A 27,515-nucleotide genomic window follows, 5' to 3' on the forward strand; every position below is an offset into this window, starting at 1 on the left:
AGAGATGTGTTCCACATGATTCAAGGCACACGTGTAAACAAGTTCCAATGCTTTTGGCCAAACGAGGCATGAGTTATGACTGTTCAAAGTGCCTGTTAGTGCTTGCTTGCAGCTAAATGTTTTGTACATATTTTCACGTACAAACTACATTCTCATTAAGGACCCCCAAATGAATATGTATATTTGCACAAACCCCCATCTGAAAATATGTTGTGCCTGCAGTTGAACCCCGGCATACAAGATGTTTCCAAATTAAATCTATCAAAAATAAACAGGTGAAGTCTAAGCATATCCAGCATAGAAATTATGCTAAACATTCACAAAAATGTAAGTTTAAGTTAAATTAATGCAGTTCACATGTGCGTGAACAGGCGTACAAAAAAAAGCAAGATAGAGAAAGGCTGTCAAGAGCATTACCTTTAATTATTCAGTACTTTAAATGCACACTTATTTTCTTACAAATAAATTATTCGTTTTTTGTTTTTCTTACAGAATTACAAAAACAGCTTGTACAGTAGTTAAACTGTTAATGGCAGCTATTGTTTTACATAATATCATTTGCTTGTTGAACACAACAGGCCAGTGCATACGGTAATTATTGCAAGTTGAACACTAAAAGGATGCACTGGCCCTTTAAGACAGAAAAAACAGCAAAGTAGCACCTGATTTTAGTATTATGGAAATGTGAAAAAAATAAAATATAAGGTATAATTAAGACTCATAAAAAAGCAAATACAAGGCAAATACATTCTACAACATAATTTGACATTGTTGCAAAAAGCAATACATTCACATGAATACTGTAGCGCTTGTGCATATGACTTAACAGTCAGTCAAGTGATCAGACGGAAATATAATGTTTCACATTTCCCTTTTCCCTTTCTCCTGTAAGAACGACACCACTTAATGCTTAAAACATACAATATACTTAATTGACAGGGGTCCTCGAGGGGGTCAATTATTGGTCCCCTCCTTGTTTTCCCTCTATACCAAACCTCTTTGCCGCGCCCGCAACACAGCCGATTTACAAGCTCACACTCACAGCGCAATAAGATGTGATGTGATTTTCGTAGAATGTTGGAACATTATGACACGCCCAGAATAGGGGCACTAGAGGCTATGCTGTTAATGCTTAATTTATACACTGTGTCTGTGGTGAAAGTCTATTGGCAAGTCTAGTGGTGGGTAACCTAAAATAGCCCATTACAATATTTGATGCTATCATGATACTGGCTTAAAAAAACGAAAAAGACCAACAGTAAACTCACTGATGATGTCTACAACTAGACTCAATACATTGGAACTGAGTTGGCTCTGTACTAGTCCCCGTCCCCATCCTACAACAATCTCTTCACCAAAAAAACATTGACTCACAACTAGCTTGAACTAAATCTGCAAATAGTTTTTGGCTAATGTTCCCCTAATATGGATGGATGCTGTGGTTTAACACTGTTGGTGTTTTTGGGCCATATTTGCCCAGGCAAGGGTTAGGATTTGTTTGTTTGTTTGTTTGTTTGTTTAAGGTATTTCATGTTTGGATTAATTCGAGATTTTCACACCTATATAGTGTGTAGGGCAGGCAGGCTATAGTGATACTGCATGGATCTTCATTCGCTTGCATACAAACTGTATGCTGTCCCGTAGGAAGCCTGTCAAAAGTAGCGTTAGCCTTCAGCTTATAATTACTAATGCTCAAAAATGCTATTTAGATATTGTTCAGGTCCATTGGTTTACGTGGTACATCTATAGTTTCAAATGTAGGCCTACAGAATGTTTAGGTAGCATGTTGTTTAGACAGATGCATTGTCTATCTGGTATCCTACAGTCCGACAACGTGGCTTTGCGTGCGGTTAGGGACAGGGTCAGTAATAAGCAAATATATGAGCAAATATATGAATGTAATTGTGCTGCTCACCAAAAACTTACCTACAAGCTAACAACGCAACGAGTTATTAGCTTGTAAGTGAGTTATTTTTTGACAAGCGACACAGTCGCTCAACGTAGTAAAATGTGGTGGGGGGCTCTCTTTTACGCCGTGGTGCTCTTGGCTTTCTTCTTCTGCAGCCGCGTCCTGGTGGGCTCGGTGAGCACCAGAGGTTCATGGACCACCATGGCGGGGTACTTTCTCCCCATCAGTTCCACCTCCACCTTCTGGCCCACGGAGGAGAGCTCCACGGGCAGGTAGCAGAACGCCAAGCTCTGCTGGATGGAGTAGCTGTAACAGCCCGACGTCGTGTTCCCCACCACCTGCCAGTCCAAGCAGAAAGGTCAAAACCATAATATGTTCTCCAATGGGCTCTATGCACAGTGCACACACGCCATTTTGGAAAGAAATTGGAACCAAAATGGAAACCAAATCAAATTGGTTCCATTTGTACACTATCAGAGTTATGGGGGTCCTTGAAATTAAATTTAAATGAAAATGTTTAGAAAATTGCAGGTCTCAATGATTCAGTAAAAAAGGAAAATATTAAATAATTAAATATTTAAATGTTTGGGTTTCCTGACCTTGTCGTTAAGCCAGATGGTCTCGTTGCCCTCAGGGTCGACATCATCGGTTTCCACAGTAATATAACACAGCTTCTTCTTAAGGCCCGCTGCTTTGATCTTCTGCAGAGCTGCCTTGCCTATGAAGTCTGCAGGCTGAAAAGAAATAATGGACAGATATATGGCTAAAATATGAAAGTAGATTAAATTAAAGAATATATATATTTCACAAATAATATTTATAGGTGTGTTAGTAGACTTGAAACTCAACCATTATTAACCATGAAGATGAATTAATGTTCTACCTTATTAAGTTTAATGAAATAGTCCAGTCCAGCTTCCAGAGGGTTGGTATCACAGTTCATCTGATCAGAAAGAAGATACAGTTATAGAAGCACTTCACCCATTTCCAACCAGGGTGGCAGTCAGACAGATATTTTGTGAAGCCACTAAGGAAATGAAAGTTCATATAATGGCCTGTTGTGGCGCTGTCATTGGGCTCAAAAAAACCCATATCCCCATAGAAGTCCATGTATTTGGGCCCAACTTCACCTAGACTGTATTACCTTAATAAACATGGTCATGAATACTTTTTGCTTCCAGTCACTAGTTTAAAGTCTCATTTCTAATGTCATAATATTGACACAATATATGTGTGTGTGTGTGTGTGTGTGTGTGTGTGTGTGTGTGTGTGTGTGTGTGTGTGTGTGTGGGTGTACCTCGGCTCCCCAGCCTCGGAAGCCTTTCTCCAGTCTCAGAGAGTTCATAGCGTAGGTACCAACGTTATCGATGCCTTGGTCCTGGCCAGCCGCCATGATAGCCTGGTACACTGTTGCCATGTTTTTCTGGTCTATGTACATCTCCCACCCCAACTCACCTACACGCATGCATGCACGCAACATTAGTGCACGCAACATTATATGAAGATAGGTTGAAAAGTGGTGAAGTGGTCCTTTGAGTAAATGTACTTTATTACTTTCCACCACTATGTGTATAGCGTACCGGAGTAGGAGATCCTGATGGCTCTCAGCGTGACTCCAGCCAGCTGGATGCTCTTACAGTGCAGGAACTTGAAGCCGGCGTCGCTCATGTCCTCCTGGGTCAGTTTCTGCAGGACGTTGCGGGAGTTCGGACCGGCCACGCCCAGCACGCCGATGTCCTCCGTCACGTTAGTGATGTCCACGTCGTAACCGCCGTCCGCAGCCTCCTTCTCTATCCACCTGAAGAGTGATTCAATCAAGGGCTTTCATAATTACAATGTAGGCATATTTAGCAGAGCACCGTTTCCCAAACTGTGGGTCGGGACCCGTTTGTGGGTCGCGGATCCATGTTCGTGAGGTTGTGAATCTCGTGAGTGAATATCCCTTTCCTAAATTCCAAAATGTTGTCATTAGTTATTATTTTAACAGATCTTTTAACTCATAACCTCACCAAAGCACCACAATGGAAATAAGTTCTCCATATGTTTTATCCTTTTGAAAGATATCTTTCCCATTCATCCGTCAATCAATGAATCAATGAATCAATGAATCAATCAATTCATCCATCCATCCATCCATCCATCTGCACAATTTGTAACAATCCCTCAAAATCTGGGCAGAACTGCAGCATGCAGCCATTGACCTGTAGTTTGCTTCTATCACCACTGGGGGTCACTGTGCGGCATCACAACCCCATCCTTCATGGTGTGGGCGAGGGAGTTACAGATGCATGTTTTGTTGCATTCTGATTGGTGTAACCGTGTAACTGTAAACAGAGGGGCATTTTGATTGGGGCAGACAGAACGGCGTTTTGATTGGTGCAAACAGAGAGGCGTTGGTTTTACCACCAGCTGCTATAATGAGGTGTTAGATTGCTTGAGACTAAAGCCCTTTGTTTGCAGCTGTGTGTTAGCCAACCGGCAACCAGATGACATCAATCTACACGCTTACATAAAATGCACATACGTGTGCAAACCCAATGGACCCACAAAGGCAATAATGAAGCTGTCAGGCTTTTTGTGGCAAATGCTTTTGCCATGTATGATGTACAAATATATGATATTATGCTTGTTAGGCTGATGGTGGTGGTTACACAATACCAACTGTACCTGTTTTCAGTACTATGACAATAATTGATGACATCAGGGATGTCCATATATGGGCATAAAAGGGACACAGACAGTTCTGGACAACCGCTGACCGATGTTCCCACTGGGAACATCACTTCCTCCGGACCTCAGTGTCACACACGCCGAGTTTCAGTGGTGAAAAGTTACTAATTAAGTACATTTACTAACTAAGTACTGTACAACTCCTTGAGTCGTGAAGCACTGAGAATTCTTAAGACATTCGTTTTTGTTGCACGATACCTTATTATTATTATTTTATCAATAATAAAAAATAAAAAAAAGACAGTCAAACATGCACGCCTGACTGGTCACCTGAGGTCGTGAAGCTCGGAGCCACTTCCTGTGATGAGCAGGAACTCTCCGGGTGACAGCTGGGTGATGGTGACCTCTGCGTAGACCCGCCCATTGGGGGTCAACATGTGGCTGATGTTGGTCAAGCCCACCTGAACATGATGCCAAAACACATCACTGGTTTGAATGTACTCAATCGGGTTACATGGTTCATTTTGTTCATTTGCATGATCGTTTGAGAGCTGCTGAAGTCATTTTAATTTACAGAGTTAAAATCGTCAATTTCAGTTAACCCATTAAGACCTGAGGCCATCTCTAAATGCCTTCTAAATCAGTAGTTCTCAAACATTTAAAAAAATCGCAGGAGGGTCCATTTGGTTTATTTTCGCCCATAGAGTAACATTAGCACTGAGAATTCTTATCATACACTTTTGTCCTTGACCCGAAAAGGTTAATAATCCAAGAAGAAATAACATACTTTTGGCATGTTGTTAGCGAACAGTCGGTCCAACAGCTTCTGGCTGTCGGCTCCCTTAACGATGAACTTTCCAAACGGGCTGAGGTCGATCACGCCCACCTTCTCCATCACCACCTTGCACTCCCTGCCCACCGGTCCAAACCAGTTGGTACGACGGAAACTGGGCCTGCAATGCACGATATACACAACACGCACACACAGGTTAGTGGAAGTGGAAAAATATTTTGCTGAAAATTACTCAGCCTTTTGCGAACATCCAAGAGTATAGACAGTTTTTAAGTTGCTTGATTCTGGAATTCAATATTAATTTTATCAAACCCATTGTAACGTAAGCTTAATCAAAAACACCCATCCTTGGTTCTGGTGACGGAAGTTATCGGAAAAAAAATCTTTTCACAAAATAGCCTATTGAAAATAGATTGAAAGAACACCTCACCCTGTCACCTATTAGAAGGGCAGTATGAGTCATCAGATCCAAGGACAGGTGTTTTCGAGTTTGAAGTTCCAATGGGTTTGTATAGGAAGGGGGTGTGTCTGATGAAATGAATATCAAATGTCCAGAATACTGAATCAAGCAACTTAACACACTCATTTTGAAGGTTACACAGGAACCGTGTGTTGTGACGGACGCTCGTCTTTTCTTTCACCTGTCGGTTGGCTGTGGGCCGTTGAATAAAGCTTAATTGTTTTGACCAGGAGTGCAATCTGGGAAAGGAATCCGAGACAACAACTACAAGAGGATGGATGCGGACATTTTCTGTTTACTCGATTGACTAGAAACCCAGTGTAAGTACAGTAGCATATGACCGCGATGTATCATAAACCACTATAAATACCACTCGACGTGCATTTACGTCATTGATATTTAACCGCTGGATTAGATCGACTCAACGTACATAACATGCAGTGAATGAATGTGTTAAAAACTGTCCGGGGTTCTCCCAAAAGCGAAACCAAGAATAATATTACCCAATTATTATTATTATTTTTAAAGTGAAAGTGAAATATTTCACCGGGAACCCCCTCAAGGAGCCCAGGGGGTCTGCATGAGGGTCAAATACGGGGTAGAACAGGAAAGTTACATAATGCTTTAACTATAGTAGAGCTGGATGGAGCTGGACGGTGCATGGACAGTACAGAATGGACAGTACAGAATGTAACAGTACAGAATGTAACAGCTCACAGTAGCACAGAAAGTCAGGACTCACTCAGTTAGTGGGAAAAACATCTGGCTATAAAAAAAGCACAACTGGGCCATTCATAATGTTCACTGTCGTGCAACACACAACCGTGTGTGTGTGTGTGTGTGTGTGTGTGTGTGTGTGTGTGTGTGTGTGCCCGCCTGCGCGTCACATGTGTTAATGTGTTAGTCACACGAGTGGTCCTGAAACGTTTTCATGTCAAGGACCCCCAAATGTGTAGCTATATTTTGGCTGTGGAACGCCATCTGAAGAGATTTTAACTAGGGACCCCCACCATGACAAGCACTTGGTATGTGGCAAACCATTTAGTTTGACGCGGCTCCACAGATAAATATTGTGAAAATAGCAGATCTACAATCTATCTATCAAAAAATGTGCCTCTTTCTTCCTATTATTAAACATTTTTTGTCGATGTTTGAGCAGTTTTCGTGGGGTATGTACTGTAGGGAGTGGGAACCCTCCTCTAACCCTCTGCTATTGTCCCAATCTATAATAGGGGAGGCTGAAATGACATGTGGTTAGATCATTCCACCAGAACCTGTCAGACTACCATGATATATGCGCACGTGTGTGTGTGTGTGTGTGTGTGTGTGTGTGTGTGTGTGTGTGTGTGTGTGTGTGTGTGTGTGTTGTGTTGCAGTAGGAACATTGTGTCCTAAGCATCTGGGCAGCACAATTCTGCAAAGCCACACAATGACTGTAAAGCACTCAGCAATCCTGTCCCACATACATTTTCAAAGTATAACGAAGAATGTCTAAAGCTAAAAACAAATACATTAACCTAATTGGTTAATGTATGTTTTGTAGGCTATTAAATCTACAAAGTAACTAAAGTTGTCAAATAATTGTAGTGGAGTAAAGAGTAAAAAGACCTCTGAGATGAAGTGGAGTAGACGTTGAAAGTATGTATTATGGTCTGAACTAGAGGTCCTTGAGGGGGTTCCAATGAGTTCATATAGCATTCAAATCAGAACCCTATATGAATCTTCTCTTGACCTACACTGGCACAAATTATGTTCAGAAGTCTTCAACACGACTGTGTTGAAGACATTCCTCCTGAACTGCAGATGGCGTTCCTTGTGGGATCTCATGGGAGCGACCATAACTCTGCTTAGGGCGTCTTCAAGTGTGACATGTTTGCCCAGTGGTTCAATTCTTCTACCAACAAATACTTCACCCACTACTGGCAGGAAATATAAAATAACACCCTTTATCAACTGTAATTCTACTCACTGGAGCGTACCTATGTTCCCTCAGCCCTAACCCCAAGACAAATCCAAACTGAGGGATTGATTGATTGATTGATTGATTAGACAGAAATACAAGGGATTGATTTATTTGATTGATTGATTGACAGAAATGCAAACAGCACAAGTACAGTCATTCACTTGATCTACTGTAAAAGGACTTACACAAAAAGGCCCAGTGGACTTGTTTCCATTGAGTTTCTATGACATGACCCCCTCGTGGTCTATGAATGTCCATGCAGACTAGCATACTGTATATTAGCCAAACCAATATTGGCCAAACCAAAGCATCACTCATTCATTTATTATCTCATATATTATGAGTTCCACATCACAGTTTGAATGTAATTCATGACTGATTTGAAACGATCTAATGAAAACACTAAGATATAATTAGACAGAAGTGCTGAATCGTTTGTAAGAATCAAAGTGGTACAGAACATTGCAGTAGCATATAGAGAATCAAGTGACACGTTGTTCCAAAACAGCTGCATCAGAACGCCATAACGGCTCCATTCAGAATTAACGCTTTATTCGTCACGGTGTCAAGTCAAGTCAAGTCAATTTTATTTATAGAGCACATTTAAAAACAGCCAAGGCTGACCAAAGTGCTGTACACCAAGAGAAAAACAAGTAACTATACACACTTTGTGACAAGTTTTAGATTTTTGGCTTGGTGTTAGGTAAAACATCGCAAATTAGTTGGGCTCGCCCTTAGTGGTCTGTTTGTAATGAATGAATCCAATATACTGTAAGATAAAGCAGTATATGGTTGAAACCCCATCATTTTCTTTTGGGTTCTGTTTGCAAACAGGCCACTAGGGGGTCTGCACGGTTGGTTTGCGATGGTTTTTGAAAATCTTATGTCCATACCTAAAATCATGCCAACAATCTAAAACTTGTCACCACAAGTGTCAAGTGCACAATCTTGATGATTTTGGCAGAATTCCCTCCCAGCTAAGTTCCCAGGACATACTGCACAATTTGTCGCACCCAAGCCATGCCGCTCACACACTAAATTGGGATTGACCCCATGACCTTGTGGTCCAAAGGCAAGAGCACAATCTAATCTCAATCAGGAGAGAGACCTCATTTATCAGCTGAAATTATACTTTCCTATTTCCTTTTCTCTGAAGCTTGAGAGACGGGGAGACCCCTATTACTGAACAAACACTGATAACAGCTATTTAACACTTATTTTATTTTAACAACTTGAAGGGAATATAAGACAGTGGTTATCTTTATCTTACAGTATCTTATATCACTGACTGCCAGGGACGAGTTACAGTAGACTAATTCTTTGGTTTTTATTGGTTAAGTTAGATTGCGCTCTTCACCACCGTATGAATAGCTCTCGGTTGCTAGGCGACCGAAAAAAGGAAATGTACCGGAATTTTAAAAGTATGTGTCCGCTTCAATGAAAACAGAGTGTTGCTGGTCGCGGTTATGAAATGTATGTTTTTGGTGAATGATAAGACAGTTTACACAGCCGTTTTTTTACTCGCGGTTCACGGCCTGTGAGCTTTTGGTGTTGAAAATAAGAGTACCCTCTGAAGAAACAGTGGCAACAGGAGAAATAAATCTGGAAGGGAACAAGTTAATAACAAAGTGAACGTTGAGGGTGTTTCCTACTTGTATGTGGCATCATCTCCAGGCTTGTAGAACCAGTGGGGTTGTTCCCAGCCCGCATGGAAGCCCATGGAACACTTCCCTTTGAGGAGCTCATATACTCCACTGGTTCTGATGGTGGGGCGGCCTTCAAACCGCTCCTCTTTAGGAAATCCCACTGGAGGCAGGGAAATAATGGAAGAAATGGAGAGACTATGCAATGAATGACAGAAGCAGGGACGTGTGTTTTCACTTTTCAAGGAGTCTAACATTCATTAGAAGGACAATGTCAGTCACTAGAAGCAGAGATGTGTGTTGTCAATGAGTCCAACATTCATTAGAAGGACAATATCAGTCACCAGAAGCAGGGACGTGTGTTTTCAATGAGTCTAACGTGTTTAACACGGGGTTTGAAATGACAACAGGTTTATATAATATTATATAATAAATATCTAAAATATTGAATCAAGCAACGGTTTGGGGTGCACACAAAAGCTAGTGTAGACATTAAAATGCCCAGAAGTGTTATCTTTAAGAAACCAATGTACAATGTGTCACGTGAACTTGTACATGCTGTTTTTGGCACGTGACGCCAAAGCGTAGCCAAAGAGTAATAGAAGTGTTATTGTTCTTACCCACGTTGTTGAATCCGTAGGACTCTCTGGCTTTGGCACACATGTAGGGAACGTCGGTCCATTTGCCGTAGCGGTTGGGGTCACACTCGATCAGGTCGTACGGAGGCTCTCCGTTCACCATCCAGTCACTCAAGAACTTACCGATGCCACCGGCGTGGATCACCCCATACCTGGCGGTCACATTGATCATCAAGTCAAATCAAATGTATTTGATATAGAACATTTCACACGACAGGTGCCTCAATGTGCTTTTAATCAGACCATGTGATGGGTCATGGCTGCCTTATTGAGGCTAACAAAGTACCTTACTCCAGTGGTTCTCAAAGTGAGGGGGTCCATGAGGGGGTTCCAGTGGTCCCCATGCCAAATGACTTAGGAACAATAATGGACACTTACAGGTCTGTAACTCTGAGAGTGTTCATTTGTACACTCTCAGAGTCAAATTAACTGCAATAATTTTACAATGAAACTGGGATCCCAGAGATTAAATAAAGCCATTAAATGGGGGTCCGTGGTCTAATGTATATCACATTGGTGATCCTTGAAATTCAAATGGCTGAGAATCACTGCTAAGACCATGCAAATCTTCTCTTATGGGGTCTAACAGACTAATACTATATCCATTAGTGTGATCACCTTAGCAATCCCACAACTAAAAGACAAGTCGTTTTTGGTTGTGCTCAGGTGTTCGATCTAAAAGCTATCATGGAACTAATTGTAAAATCAGGCATTATGACTCCACCAAGGCGCGACAATATACATTTTAGTCAACTAAATCAACTGTAGATTTAGTCGAGTAAAATCTTATGATATTTAGTTGACTAACACTAGACTAAAAGTAAAACATTTCTGATATGACTAAAACAAAATCAAAATGTGCGGTCAAAAGAAAGCACTGACCCGAATCCTATGGCGGTCCAGTAGTTGCGTGCTCCTTGGTGCGGGCCCACCATGGGCGACAGGTCAGGGGTGTACGTGATGGGTCCAGACACGATGTTGATGATGTCAGCGGTCTTCAACACAGGAACCATCTCCATGGCCATCTCCACATGGTCCATGATGCGGTCCAGGTCGGACTCAAAGAGCTCCTTACCAAAACCTGGAGAAACACACAGTGGTGGAAAACAGTAAATCAGGAAAAAACATTATTTGTTGACGAAATTGACAGTATATTTAGTGGTAGTTTTAGTCATCGTAGCTTCGTTTTTATTTAGTTTCTATTTGGTTTTCCTCTGTGAAAAAAGGTAGTCGACTAACAATTCTTCGTCAGTAAAAAACAGGAAATCAGTTGATTTACTTAAGTAAATGTAGTGGAGTAAAAGTACAATATTTGCCTCGATGTATTGGAGTACAAGTTAAAGTACTGGGAAATTGCAAATTACAGCACTTAAGTAAATTAAATTAGTTACTTTATACTTGTATTTATATAGCGCCTTTATCCAAGGCACTTTACATAGATTGTGCATTACATTCACCCATTCACACACACATACCGATGGCGGTGGAAACCATGCAAGGCACCAACCTGCTCATCGAGAGCGCTCAGCGTCTTGCTCAAGGACACTTCGACACTAACTCTGGGGGAGCCAGGGTTCGAACTGGGAACCTCACGGTTCCATCCGGACGCTCTAACCCTGAGCCACTCTGACACACTGACCTGGGGGCACTCCGTCTCGGACCCAGGAGTCTTGCAGAACCATCTTCTCCATCTTCTCATAGGGTCCAAACAGCAGGCCGTCTCTCTCTTGACGCAGGTAGTAGGAGCCCTGCAGGCAGTGTTGATTTGGACAGCACATTTTGACTTAGTTTTAGTCACAGTCTTTTGAGTAAGATTCTATTTAGTTTTAGTCATATTTTAGTCAGCTTGAAATGCTTTAGTGTTAGTCTAGTTTTAGTTGACTAAATGTTGTGATTTGGGGTGGGCCTTGATGCTGTCGTAATGGCTGATTTTGCATGCTGAAAATAGCCGATCTACAAGCTCACAACGCGTCGTGCTATTTTCAGCATGCAACCAAGTGTAAAATGACTTATACTGAATCTCTTGTCCACTAGTCCCTCCCTAACATTTTAGTCTAGTTTTTATTTGTTGACGAAATTGACAGTATATTTAGTGGTAGTTTTAGTCATCGTAGCTTCGTTTTTATTTAGTTTCTATTTGGTTTTCCTCTGTGAAAAAAGGTAGTCGACTAACAATTCTTCGTCATAGTTTAGTTGACGAAATGGACACTACCTCCAGGTCTCTGATGACGGGCAGCTCCTTCTTCAGGGCCTTCACCTCGGGCACGGTGGCCGTCACCACGTACTGGTGGTGGACGGGGATGGTGGGGTGATCGAACCCGATCAGCTTGCCCACCTCCCGGGCCCAGAAACCTATTAAGCAAAACAAAACCAGTGTTGATTCTTACAACATTTTGATTTAGTTTTTAGTCATAGCCTTTTGAGTAAAATTAAAGTTAGTTTTTTTTGTGTGTTTTTCTTCACCTTTTTTTCATCGACTAAATGTCATACGACAAACTACATTATGGACAAATTGTCGTCTTTGTCGGGTGGAAACGTACAAAAAGATTACTTTTAAGGAAATGGAAAAAATAAAATAAATCACTCTGACTAACCTAAGGAGTTTCCAATGCAGCTACTGAATATGCCCATTGCCCAAATATGGAGTGACAATACACCTCAATGTGTCGTCAATCATGGCATCAGCCGCAAACAAATCAGTCAGCTCCATATACAGTATGGGCACAACCGAGATTCAGAGATCCCGCTGTCCAGAGTCACAGATCCATTCGTTATGCCCATATTATGGTTGTGTGCATAGCGCGAGTAGTTTGGCTATCCAGTTGTGACTCCAGGAACCGCAGATCCAAACAATATGCTGACCATATTATGGTCTGATGACATCAGGGATCTCTATAATATACAGTGTATGTGCATGAAAGGGACAAGGACTGACGGATACAGATATCTCCATATATGGGCACAAAAGGGACACAGACAGACAGGTACAACGGGACTCTGACAATGCCCCACAGACATTGGTCGGATTGGCGGTGCAACGTAGGTGTAACTCTAGATGTGAGGGGCGGGCTGCGTATTGGCCAGAACCTCTAGTTTTTAATTATAGCAAGAATAGCCCATCTAGATCAATCATCTATAGGCTAACAAAGTGTTAAATAGATGTAAATTGTCATAGGAATCATTGAGTGTTTGTTCAGTATCATTAATAAACAGAAAATATGTTAGAATGATAAAAAGATAATCCAAATAAGGCTTTTTTCCAATAATTTCCTGTGTATTCAATTAATTGAGAAATGTAAAGACAAACAAGAGCAGTGCACATGTTGTAGCATGCTACAGTTTTGTCATTTGACATGCACTCCACAGATCAGCATTAAAACTTTTTACTGTCACCACCAAAATGTCAAAGATTACACATGACATGATTTACGGCATCCTGTAGCATCCTCTACACTACAGAATGTACAACTCAGCTGTTTGTGTATCTAGAGTAGACAACATAAGGCCTGTTTGGCCTCCTACCCTAGGAGAAGAGTTTGTTCCCGAGTGTAGTGAGGCTTCGTTTTGAGAATAACTGTTAAAATATTCTCTTATGGCATATCTTTCCAAATATGTAACAATGTGGGGGTCTTTGACATGAAACCAAATGTGTCAAGATGGTCAGCCCCCACTCACAGGCATGCACACACACACACACACACACACACACACACACACACACACACACACACACACACACACACACACACACACACACACACACACACACACACACACACACACACACACACACACACACACACACACACACACACACACACACACACACACACACACACACACACACACACACACACACACACACACACACACACACACACACACACAAATCTTCTCTAATGTTTATTTTTGTATATATTCTTCAATGATCATTGGAATTTGTGTTGAACTATTTTTTTATGTTTTGGGGGGTGGGGTGGCTATTTCTTTTACATTTTGAAATAATATCAATTAAAAACAAAATGTAAATTAAAGTATAAGGGGTATTATTCGCAACCCAAACACATTATTATACACCCAGACCCAAATGGATCCACTGTATGGGAAACAAGGAATATTCCTCATCAAAAGCTGCCAATGTATGCTTTATTTTGTATTTGTAAATTGCACTGCATGAATTGTGGTGTTTTAAATCACCAAAACATCCTCCATAAAATGGGGTCCTGGTATCAAAACTAGGGATGTCCGATATTTACTTTTTTAACGATATCCTGATATTGTCCAACTCCTAGTTTCCGATACCGATATCAACCGATTCCGATATATGCTGGCTTTTTCCAGTGGTGGAAAAAGTACTGAAAATATTTACTTAAGTAAAAGTATAAATACTGCAATATAGAAATACTCTGTTACAAATAAATTCAACAAATCATTTGAAAATAGCAGATCTACAAACTCGCAATGTGTCGCATTGCAACACATTGTGAGATTGTAGATCTGCTATTTTCAAATACTTGTACAATACAGTACTTGTTTGGGTCAATCTGCAAAATAAGAGTACTTACTACTTAGTACTTGTTATACATTGTGATATTTCTACTTGTACTTAAGTAAAACATGTTAGTAACTAGTAACGTATTTCTTCAGCCACTGCATACACTCTTTTCTTTTGGATAAGACGGTTTGTTCTCCTGAATAAATAAATAAATAAAAGAGGGAGAAAAAAAAGAACATCTGGATGCATGAAAACCGTGCACATTTCTGTCCAGATGGGTGTTCATGAGATACTGCGTTATGATTGGCTGTAATCTGAGCTGTTGGCATGTTTGTATTGGCTGGGGGGAGTTCCAAGCCACTAGAGTCAACATTAGTGCTGGACTCAGCTATTTTACAACCAATCTACACAAGCCAGTTGTGGGGAGACTACACCACAACGCACAGTAGGACATAAACACAAAGTAAAAATTACCAGTCCTGGACTCAAAAGTACCAAAATAAACTTTTAGAAAACATTCTACATTTGTAAAACTCATTTGAAAATAGCCGATCTACTAGCTCACAACTTGTTGTGATTGTTCGAATAGACAAAGTCTAAAATGAGGCTTACATGGTCAGTGTATGTTTTAGTTTTGTAATAAGTAAAAAGTACAATATTTGCAAAGTAGTGGAGTAGAATAAATATAGGCTAAAGTATTGAAAAATGGAAATGTTTAAGTTTTTTTTGAGTGGTGCAACTACTTCTATAGACAGCTACGTGTGTCCCTGGCTGGCTGTGTCCGAGCACGGAAATAGCGTTTGGTTGGTTTTCACCACCAAGTGTCACTGTTGCGCAGCCTAACACACACACACACACACACACACACACACACACACACACACACACACACACACACACACACACACACACACACACACACTCGGGCCCCCCACACAGAGTTGCACCACTCATTCGCATGCGTGTGATTTCAGTTTTTTTTAACTTAAGTACAGTTACTACACAATGCACCAGGAATGGATCTACACCAGGGGTGGCCACACTTTGTTTTACTACATTCAAAATGACCAGTTCAACAAGATCTACTGACCAAAGTAATTATTATCCGATCCTTAAAGTTACATAATACACACTTGGAATGGGAAATAGAGGCCTTTGTGACTGGTTAAATGTATGCACCCCAAGAGTTCCAAGAGTGCTGCAGAATGTGCTGCCAGTTTTAAACTGTTTTATTGCCTTATTGCCTTTAAGCTGAGATTAATGTTTGCCTGTACTGTATTATGTACTGCATGTAAGCATTTATACAATTTAACATAATTATAGTCTATGTTGGGTCAACTTGGGTGGAAACCTTGTACCTCAATAACTGTTACTTTTCAGGAAATGTGGGGAAAAATAACCTGTGTTCCAATGGATCTAATCTAGTCACAAACTCATATTATTAATTGGTTCATATTCACACACACACGCACGCACGCACGCACACATGCACGCACACAAACACAAGCTCACACAATGTGACACATTGTAAGCTTGTAGATTGTTCGCCATCAGTGCTGTTAACCGACAGGGTGCTGATGTTAAGAAGATCCATCTATGTATCATAGATGGATAGTTAAACTGTAACTGATTATGATGATAGCATAGTTTTCTATGCATTTCAGGGGTTTACAGGGATTTAACCCATTCTGGGCGGGAACCCATTTTGGTGTTAGCATTATGTTATGCTTTAGCTATTGAAAAATAGCAGAGCTACAAGCTCATAGCGCGCCACGAGTGGCTCGCTACGAGCTTGTAGGTCTGATATTTTTGAAAAATCTAAGATATTTTTAGAATCTGATCTCAGGTCAGAATGGGTTAATAATGAAACTGTCAGGATGTAATAGACATTTTTAGAATCTGATCTCAGGTCAGAATGGGTCCCCAAAAGGATATTTCTAGACTAGAGCACATTTACAAAGACCAGAAGGTCAACCAAAGTGCTGTCCAAGATCATAAAAATCACACCCGTGTGAAGTGAGTGTTGCAACTCCGTGTGGGGGTCGCCGCGGGGTCCCCGGAAGTTCCAGACCCACAGGGCCACGGCCAGGGTGCCAGCCCGGTTCCAGCGAGCCGCCCCACGTCCAAAACAGTAGAGAAACGAGAGCGTTACCGTGTGGGGGTCCCTCTACTGTACTGTACTGTACTGTACTGTACTGTACTGTACTGGCACACCCGGAATCATCATATATATGGTTAATATACGTGTGTGTTTGTGTGTAGGTTGCGCACAGGTGGTGAAAAACAACCATGCTGTTTTCGTGCTCAGACCCAGGCACCCAGCCACACACATAGCTCCGTAAGGGAGTGGTTGCACCACTCAAAAACAAGCATACAAAGGCCTACAAAGATACAAGCAACACAAATAGCATAGTAAAACAACATCAAAGCATCAAAACAACATCAAAAGATGGTGTGAAAAGCAGTAAATGCAATGCTCCAGTAACCTATACAGGCCAGTGGAGTCGCAGGGCAGGGTTGGACTGAGGTGAATTCCTGAACTCTGATAGATAAACAGCAGCAGCAGCCGGAAAAAAGGAACTCTTTCCAACTGAATCCTCTCAGAACTGGAATAACCCAGTCAATCCAAACCGTAGGAGTTTCTGTGAACTCACAGCACTGGCCTGCAAGACCAAAGGTCTTAGGCTGAACACAAATAATATTCTCAATTTCTCATGACAATAGAATCCTAATTCTACACAGCAGCAATTATTGTGTTGATGCGATGTATATTGTGGTGTGTGTGAGTAGCTGTGTATATGTGCATATGTATGTCTATATATATGAATATTATGTGTGTGAATGTATATACTGAATGTATATATCTAAGGACTATATGAATGTATGCACTGTGCAGGTAGACAGATATCCATCAGTCTACAACACATATATAAAATATGCAAATGGACTCCAGGGGTGGCTCAAAACAACGTACCGGTAAGTATGGATTAAGAGGAGAATATTTTGTCATCCATGTCTGTGGCAAAGACGCGCTTGTGCGCTCCTCTTCCCAGGGCCCGAGCATTGCCCTTCCGAGCCCTCGGCGCATGATGGCATGTCTTGGCAAAGTGCCAAATGCAACAATTGCAAAGTGCTAGATACAAATGCAACAAATGCAACTTTGAGAGAGTACAAATATATCCAGTTGGCACCAATTAACTTTGGGGGCGGCACCAAACGAAAGAACCAGGGAAACAGTGGGCGCTGCCGAAAATGTTGAAACCCTTCTGCTCTCTTGTCAAAAAGCTGATTGAAATGAGGGTGGGCCTCATTTCAATGAGGGTGGGCCGGGGGCAATCCGTCCTCCAGATTGTAGCATGTGCGACTGCGATTAGCACCGTTAGCAATGTACTGACCTGTAGCGTTGACGATGCGGTTGGCACGTATGGTCCCGTGAGGCGTCTGGACGTCCCAGGTGCCCTGGGAGGTCGGGGTGAGGCCGGTGACGGGCGCTGGGTTGTAGATCTGTGCTCCGTACATCCGGGCTCCCGCGGCCAGGGCCATGGTCAGAGAGTACGGGTCAATGTGTCCGTCGCCGGGGTTGTACAGACCTGCTATCACCTGCAGATGTACAGAGGCTATTACTGGGGAAATAATCAATTTGATTGGTTGATTTATACTACCGCCATATAGGTTAGGCCTACAAGCGATGTGATTTGTTGTGACATTTTAGAACGGCTATCTTTGCCATTTTTGTGTGACACTTATTACGACGACATATTAAATAGTGGAATAGAGGGTATGCACGTGACATCATCATCAAACCAGGAAGTTATGCAGGAACGCCTACTGGCAAAAAACTACTTTCTGGCCTTGACAGCCCATACATCCACACAGAAACGTCATATCTGATTGCATTAAACACAACATTAAACAATGTTAAACTCACTTTGCCTGTTGCTTTGCCACTCAATGTGCCAGACAAGTTGATTTAGTAGATTACAAAAAGTCAATTTGCTTTTCGTGATGATTGATTAATATGTTTAAAGATTTAGAAAAATTGCTTCTCGATTATTCGATTCATCGAAAGAGTAATTGATAGAATATCCACTAAGAAAATGACTAGCAACTGCATTATAAATACATGTAAATCTTCATAATGAATGGTTTCTGCTATCTGTTTAAAAGCTATCCTGTGAAAAGCACTTTCACAGGATTGCATCTTTCTAGATATTATTTTTGTGGTCTTGAATAGTGACTGAGCCCACTATTTCACTTGGTAGGCAGGTTTCCAAACTCTCCACAGCCAATGAGATGCAGAGTGGACAGTTCAGAAACCTGCCTACCAGTTAGCGTGCTGAAATAGATCAAGTATTTGTTTACAAACATTGAAACTGCATGTGAAATGGTGCCATCTTATAATGAGCATTAGAGGACAAAGTATCCCGCAGACCTAATTATGATTATTCTGACCTTATCCATGTTGAGCAGAGGGAAGAGTTCCAGGATTTTTTCGGGTGTGATCATCCACTGCGGTGTTGGGTGCCAGTGGGTCCGGGTCGTCTGGTACCTGAGCTCATCAACTCGAACTGGCGTTGACGCGATACGGATGCTTCCTGGTTGATGGAAACCCACTGCCTAGAGAGAACACACACAATAATAATTATTCGATAATAACTAGAACTGCACTCTGTCGAGTGCCTACTTGCTTGTTGCACCCAAGTAGGCCATCTAGTGCGCAAGCAGAGCGCGCAAGTACTGTCGACCGCTACAAACGTTCTCTTTAATTTCTGTCTAAAGCGGATGATCTTTAGATTATGCAATCCCTTTCGTCTCTCCTGGCTAAGGATTTATTTTGTCCTGGCGCAGCGTTAGTCTATCTTGAATATAGCTCTAGGGAACACCTGCTTCTCAACATAAAGGTATGGCATCTTCTTTTTCTTCCCGTGTTTCACAACGACTTCTCTTTAACTTCTGTCTAAAGCCGATGATGATCTTTAGATTATGCAATCCCTTTCATCTCTATCTAGAATACAGCTCTATGACTTACTTGAAAAGTATTTACCTGTGTGAAACTATTTTGACAACTGTTGAAGGACATAATTCCATTTAAACAATTCAAAAACATTATTTTGTTACGTAATTAACAACAATCAATTAAGTATAAGGATGTAATTATTATGGGTGAGTGACGGCTTTCGATGGTGACGTATATATGTCAATCAGTGTTGGGTGGATTAAAGGAAATTCCTCTCTTGCGCAAGTAATAATCCACACAGTTGACTTGCTTTATTGATGCTGTGATTTGTGCACAATGCGAAACACGAAGATACTCTACCTGTCCAGTCTCTGCCTCCAGGCTCTCGTACAGTTTAATGCTGTAGTAATGAACCTTTTTCAGGTTGATGCCTGGGTGGTAGTATGCAGTCAAACCAGCCTGAAAAAATACACATGTTTATTATACAAACGTTTATTACAATATTACAAGTAGGGTGATTTTTTTGGGGGGGTTAAAACAGTGGTTTTCAACAACCCTTTTCGTATCAAGGCCCATTATTTATTCTGCATTTGAGCCATGGCATCAATATTGTTCTTAGAGAATAGTTGGTTTGTGCCTAAGTATTAAGATTATAAAGATCGCTTGTCATTTTGACTGCCACGGACTTCCCATAGGCTTCTGTAGAACTCCCATAGGCTTCTGTGTGTGTGTGTGTGTGTGTGCGTGCGTGCGTGCGTGCGTGCGTGCGTGCGTGCGTGCGTGCGTGCGTGCGTGCGTGCGTGCATGCGTGCGCGCGTGCGTGCGTGCATGCGTGCGTGCATGCGTGCGTGCGTTGCCGCATGTTACTGGTCTTTGTAATATTATTATAATTAATTAAGTAATGCAGATGTTTAATGATAATTTAACTCTTGAAACCAAATGGATCCGTACCGGTCCATTTGGTTTTATTTTACACCTTCAAGAATTAAGTATCTATAAGGGTCCATGTATTGGTTACCAAATTTAGCCTGGAAACCAGACAACTTTGTCACAGGAAAGAAAATCCCAGGCTAGGGACCACCTGGAACCCCCTCAAGGACCACTGGTGGTCCCCGGACCACTGCTGGAGAACCACTGGGTTAAAACAACAAGTTTTGTCGTTAAAAGGTTAAAGCACTATATTCTAATTATTGCTATAGACTCTATAGTGTCAATTATTATGTAATAGTACAGTATGTATGTGGTCAAACCTGTAAATGTACAAAACAAAATATTTATCAAAAACATCACACTGTGAAACATTAATACACAACTGTATGTCTGGCTGGTAGGACAGTATATGTTGTCAAGCCTGATGCTATCTAAAGTAGTAGTTATGTCGATTTTTCTGGTTCGCTTGACTACCAGTATACAGATTGTTGCTTAGATAGCACGTTACGACACTGGTTTCATTGTTTACCTGGTAGCCTACCGTTTCAAATGTACCTGTAGGATACCAGCTAAACAATGATCAGTCTAGAGTACAGCAACACAATTTAGAATATAATGCTGTTCATTGTAGTTACTTTGTACTCTATTTATGTGTCCATTGACCCTGTTGTTTGTTGACTTGAGTAAATCTCTGATCTCTCACTTGAGAGTTGCTCTGTGTAAGTGCGTATACTGAATGAATAGATTGTACCGGGGTCCCCCAGAGGTCTGTGCTTGTCCCCCTCCCTTTTCCCTCTACACCAAATATCTTTGCCGAAAACAGCCGATCTAGGAGCTTGTAGATCCTAGCTTATAGCAGTGGTTCCCGAAGTGGCCTCAGTGGCCTTGTGGTTAGAGTGTCCACCCTGAGACTTCTACATCATGTCCAGGAGGTGTACTTGTACATATAGGTGTCTCATGCAACAGACAGAGACAGAAGTGAGCTCATAGATCTGCTATTTGTGGTTAATACATAATCTGCTTTTTCCCTTCGTAGAAATATAGTGGAATAAAATTACAATATTTGTCTTTAAATGGAGTGGAGTAAATTAGACTAAATAGAAATACTAAAACAAATGTTAGCCTATACTGTATAGATAAAGTAACAGTACTCAAGTAAATGCACTTAGTTACTGTCCAGCACTGCTTGCGTTGCAGAAAAAGGTAAGTGGGTCACAGCGTCCTCAAATGGCACAGCAGCTCTCTAGGTCAGTGACAGCTGATGTTATGGAAGTTGTAACATCTGCTACCAATGACCACCGACTGGCTCCAAGTGTGAGCAACAGGCGGCCGCTGTTTTACAGAAAGCAGCTATACAGAAAAACAAGCCTGTTTATAATAAGCAGACTGGCAACACTGTCTCTAGTCTACCACGGTTAGTAGTTGGATCAAAGCTAAAGATAGCAGATCTACAAGCTTGGCTATGTTTAAATAGTCGCTGGATTCCATTAGTTAAACTGATTCAACAGCATCAGCCAGTACAACAATATCAGACCGCATGTGATTGTACTGGTCAGCTCCCAGTACAACAGTATCCGAATGTGGTTTTACTGGTCAGCTCCCAGTACAACAGTATTAGTTGGTCAAAATGTATAAATAAATAAATAAATAAATAAATAAATAAATAAATAAATAAATAAATAAATAAATAAATAATAAGGGTAATATTACTAATAATAATAAATTGGCTGTCGGACTATTGGTTGTCAGACTATTGGCTGTCGGACTATTGGTTGTCAGACTATTGGCTGTCGGACTATTGGTTGTCAGACTATTGGCTGTCGGACTATTGGTTGTCAGACTATTGGCTGTCAGGCTATTGGCTGACTATTGGCTGTCGGACTATTGGCTGTCAGACTATTGGCTGTCAGACTATTGGCTGTCAGACTATTGGCTGTCAGACTATTGGCTGTCAGACTATTGGGTGTCAGGCTATTGGTTGTCAGACTATTGGTTGTCAGACTATTGACTGTACATAATCGCCATAATCAGTTCCATGTTGAAACATGTTCAAACATTTATGCTATTTTACTTTTATAACAGTAAAAATGTGTTAAATATTCCAGTAATTTCTTTGTATTTAAGTTATTTGTAATATCTGCCATGTCCAATTTTCCAATATTCAATGCCAAAAACACAGGTACAGTTAACATGTTGTAATGGTGACTGGTGTACTCACAGCGTGCCAGGTGGAGTTAACATGTTGTAATGGTGACTGGTGTACTCACAGCGTGCCGGGTGGAGTTAACATGTTGTAATGGTGACTGGTGTACTCACAGCGTGCCAGGTGGAGTTAACATGTTGTGATTGTGACTGGTGTACTCACAGCGTGCCAGGTGGAGTTAAAATGTTGTAATGGTGACTGGTGTACTCGCAGCGTGCCAGGTGGAGTTAACATGTTGTAATGGTGACTGGTGTACTCACAGCGTGCCAGGTGGAGCCGGCGGTCAGCTCAGACTTCTCCAGCAGCACCACGTCCTTCACGCCGGCCTTGGCCAGGTGGTACGCCAGGCTGACCCCCACGCACCCCCCGCCAATGATCACCGTGTCGGCCGTGTCCTTCCATCGTTTCCCCAGCACCGATGAAGAGCCATCTCTGATGAAACAAAGACAACAGGGAATTATGTAGTAGCTCAGTAGCTTTATAATGTCATGGACCCCCAAATTAATGTATGTGGGGCACAGACCCCCATCTGAAGAAAAAAATAGCACCAGGGTCAGGGACCTCTATACTCACTCACTCACTCACTCACACACACACACACACACACACACACACCAATGAACATATGCTTGTAGGTCTCTAAATGTTATGATGAATTGAACAAGGTGGACCCTCTTAAACAAGTGTATAGTTCTTTATTGGGTCGTCCACTCACTGTTTTTGTATTGAGTTGTGTTGTGCTTGAAAGTAGCCTACTATAATTCTGCAAACTGTTAAATCAATCAATCAATCAATCAAAAAAGTATAGGCTATGTAGCTATATCCATGTGTAAACAAGTTTAACAACACTGTACTGACTAGGCTATAACAGTCATATATGTTGATTCCAACCCAACCATAAGTTATTTATTTGAACGTTTTTAATAACCAAACCAACTGGTGCGCAGATGTAGGAATTGCAAAAGTAATATTCCAAAATAAAGCATGTAGTCTCACCCATCTGCTGTCTGTTTTCTTGCAGTGCATAAAGAGCGCAGAGGAATTCCTGTGATGCCCCGACGTGCCACCAAATCTCTGCGCAAATTACCGTTAATGAGGTTTAATATGCCGGACATCATTGACATAATAATACAATAATAACTATTTTAGCATAAAAATGCTCTCGAGCCCAAACGCAGCGCTACACGCTTCACACAACTACACGCACACAAAACACGCCCACAACTATAAACTAGCAAATCAATGAGTAGGCCTAGGCTGAAACTTTACCCTGACTGTCTATCTCTCACTCTCTCTCTCTCTCTCTCTCGCTCTCTCTCTTTCTCTCTCGCACACGCACACACACACACACACACACACACGCACACACACACACACAAAGGCCTACAGTGTCACACGCACACACACACACACACACACACACACACACACACACACACACACACGTATGCCTACAGCCACGCACACGGAGAAACTTTACCCCGATCCACCCTTTTTTAACCCCGTCACCGCCGAGTCTCCAAATATAGGTCAGATGTCAAAGCTCAAAGTACTCATCCCAGTCACGTGGTTCAATTTGACCACAAGCCACTTCATGGGTCCCAGTGGCTTGTGGTCAACTTGAACCACGAGTGAAAAGTAATTAAGTAAAATTTTACTGGAGTTATAAAGTAGTGGAATAGGCATTTTTCAAATATTTCAAAAATAGAGAAAATAGTCGATCTACAAGCGTGCAATGGTGCAACCACCAACCATTCACAATGCTACGCTGCCTAGGCCGTTCTCACTGCTAGGGCTTAATTGCTTCATTCCTAATGCATTTTTGTAGCCTATTGGGTCCCTTCCTAGAACTGTGGTAGAGTCAAAAGGTCATAAAAGTAGATATACTTGAGTACCAGTATAAGCCTACTCAAGCACATGCTAGGTCACATCTTAGCTCAACGTCCATTTATTTAATGCAGGGATTTACAAATGTTACAACAACAACTTAAAACACTGTAAATGAACAACTTAAGCACTATTTAAAAAGTGCTTTAGTGAGAATAGCTGGGAATCTAAAAACTCTAAAAAGGGCAGGGGAGGTGAGGAGGAAGGCAGACACACAGATCACTGAACCTCTGTTTTCACTGGCACTCCACAAATCATACAGCCTGGCGGGGCAGAGGGCAGGCTAGTGTGCCTGCACATGCAAGCCCCCAGAATGGCTGGCCAACGCTGAAGCCACGAGACATAGTGGTCAGAGCAGAGAATGCAGGCAGGCCCCTGCATTTAGCATGAGGATCCCTGTGCAGCTCGGGTTTTAATAACATTGAGCACTTCCGCATTTTGGACACCAATTCCGCCCTCTATCCTTTATAACTCTATGGGTTTAACATTGAGCGTTCGTTTGCACTTCCGCATTTGCCAACCAAAATTTGGTTGGCAAATGCGGAAGTATAGCGTTCTTCGGGTGCTTAAAAACGCCACTGAGCAACGTCCATTGAAATGAATAGCCTGCCTGCCTGTATAGTGCAGTGTTTATCAGTTCCTGTTTGATCAAGTCTGAATAACCTGACAGTGATACACACGCACACACATGCACACACGTACGTACGCATGCACACACACAGGTGCAGTTATTCAGGTGGTTTTCCTATAGAGGCTGTGTGTTTATGATAAATAGTTCAAGGCCTGTGTGTGTGTGTGTGTGTGTGTGTGTGTGTGTGTGTGTGTGTGTGTGTGTGTGTGTGTGTTATGATAAATAGTTCAAGGCCTGTGTGTGTGTGTGTGTGTGTGTGTGTGTGTGTGTGTGTGTGTGTGTGTGTGTGTGTGTGTGTGTGTGTGTGTGTGTGTGTGCAAACTTCCTACTTCTCCACTAGTCCGATCCAGAAGAACACAGTTTGCCGGCCACTGCTACAGAGCTGACATTGAGGTTATATCTTCCCTTCTTCTCTGGAGTCCTGCCCCTGTCCTGTCGTTCCCTGATGTCATCGCTATAGGGACACAAAATTGACTTAAATTTACTTTTGTGGCTTTCGCCTTTATACAGGAAATGGGGAGAGAGATGGGGGGATGACATGCAGTAAAGGCCGTCGGGATCAGGAGTCAAAACCGCGGCACACTGCCAGACTAGATTACCAGCCACGGTGCCTGGACCATTGAGAAAAACTCAGCTCCACTGGTTTATTTGACTCAACGTTTCGATCCCTTAGGATCTTCTTCAGGAATAATGTGACAGAGAATGGGTGTGCACCTTTTGTTAGGTGCATGCTCTATTTCCTTTGCCTGGACCACTGAGCCATGGCCCAGGCCGAGTGTTCTTTATTAAACACAAAAATGCACAATGGATTAAAAAAAATCATCTTCATTAAACTCACACCAAACCCCACCCACGTTCCCAGATGACTTGATCTCCCCCAACCCCACTGGGTTTTCAGAAATGTTCAAAAACAGTGCCAATAGCAACTCTACAAGCTCTTATATTAACTGTTTGAATCATAACATAATCTTGTAGAGTCAAAGGTGCAAGTCATAGGCAGTGGTGGAAAAATTACTGATGTTTTACTTGAGTAAAATACCAATACTGCAATGTAGAAATACTCAGAATTCAAAATGTATTTCAGTAAAAGTACAAAAGTATAGTGGCATCAAAATGTACTTAAAGTACCAAAAGTAAAAGTATTCATTATGCAGAAATGTCCCATTTGAAGTTTTCAAATGTATAATAAATGTTTTGAAAATAACAGATCTACAGATCTAGCAGATCTTGTAGATTGGCTATTTTCAAATGGCCGAAATGATAGGGCTTGAAGTGGGTAATGTATCTTGTGTAATAATAATAAAAATCTAAACCACGATAATGGCACGGCTAATCAAAACAAAGAATTCAGCCGTGCTCTTCTCTCAGAGAGTGAAGCAGACTCGGTGGCTAGGCTAGCTAGTTTCTAGGGACATTTGTGGTCGTAGTCACATAGTGGCTACATCTGTCATTGAAAAAATATAATTTTTCAGCGATTATCTTAGTTTTAAGGGTAACTGTATAATTGCAATATTACACCCGAGCGGGCGAGTTCCGAAAGGTATCGCAGAAGTGCATTAATGACGATAAAGAACACCCTCTTGAATATTGCTTAATTTGATAACAGCCGATCTACAAGCTCACAATGCGTCGCCAATGCCATTGTAGCAATTTTCACAATTGCGAAATGTTTTGAAATGATCTGAATGTTATTGCTGTTTGGGAACCAATGCCCTCCCCCTCCCACCCTCAACCCCTGCAACATGCAGTGGTGGGACTGATTTCCGGCGGGAATGTGTCAGCCTACAGTCAGAGAGGTGACAGTGAGCGTCCTGGAGCAGAGGTGTCCAGACAAGGACTAAGGAGTCGTGGACCTGAAGAAGAGGGCCGTAGCTTGACAAACAAGTGACACCTCAATCGCAACAAGCGGAGGCTTCTTCACTGTCACTATCCACGTTATTGTCACATCACAGATTTAGATTTATAGTAATTAATGGGGGGGGAGGGTTTCTTTCAGAAAGACAGAAGAAAAATGAGGAGGGGTCGGGGAATTGCATGGAGAACAAACTGCTCTCCAATTAGTGGTTAACCCGTCTCAGAGGTATGGAGTAAGGGGGAAGATTATTCACAATTTTGTCCGGCACGGCGTCAAATGAAGGATACATCGCAACGTTCGGCACGACAACTTGCTCGCTTTAGCTCGCTCACAGGTACCTCTCTTGGCTCAAGTCTCCTTCATTCTGCGCACCTCTAACGGTGTCAGAAGATAAGGAAACTCAGCGCCGGCTCCTGATAGGCCCCGGCTTTGAGCCAGGGAAACCCCAAGGTGACAGGTCCCGTAGCAATAATGTTTTTCC

General features: G+C 41.8%; 1 protein-coding gene across 1 annotated transcript; it reads right to left on the reverse strand.

Annotated features, from left to right (window-relative positions):
- Nucleotides 1–1,459: 1,459 nt before the first annotated feature.
- On the reverse strand, nt 1,460–23,878 carry dmgdh (dimethylglycine dehydrogenase). The gene is made up of 17 exons (XM_080755778.1): nt 23,658–23,878; nt 22,922–23,093; nt 19,889–19,987; nt 19,024–19,188; nt 17,967–18,171; nt 12,289–12,428; nt 11,716–11,824; nt 10,959–11,157; nt 10,059–10,228; nt 9,448–9,601; nt 5,367–5,532; nt 4,910–5,040; nt 3,490–3,707; nt 3,207–3,364; nt 2,793–2,852; nt 2,509–2,643; nt 1,460–2,247 (listed from the first exon to the last, which is right to left on the reverse strand). The coding sequence occupies exons 1-17, from the start codon at nt 23,783–23,785 to the stop codon at nt 2,029–2,031; spliced, it is 2,628 nt and encodes an 875-aa protein (XP_080611904.1). The 5' UTR covers nt 23,786–23,878; the 3' UTR covers nt 1,460–2,028.
- Nucleotides 23,879–27,515: the final 3,637 nt, after the last annotated feature.

This window comes from Protomyctophum bolini (assembly GCF_963924005.1).
Source record: "Protomyctophum bolini genome assembly, chromosome: 22".
In the NCBI taxonomy this organism is placed as follows: domain Eukaryota; kingdom Metazoa; phylum Chordata; class Actinopteri; order Myctophiformes; family Myctophidae; genus Protomyctophum; species Protomyctophum bolini.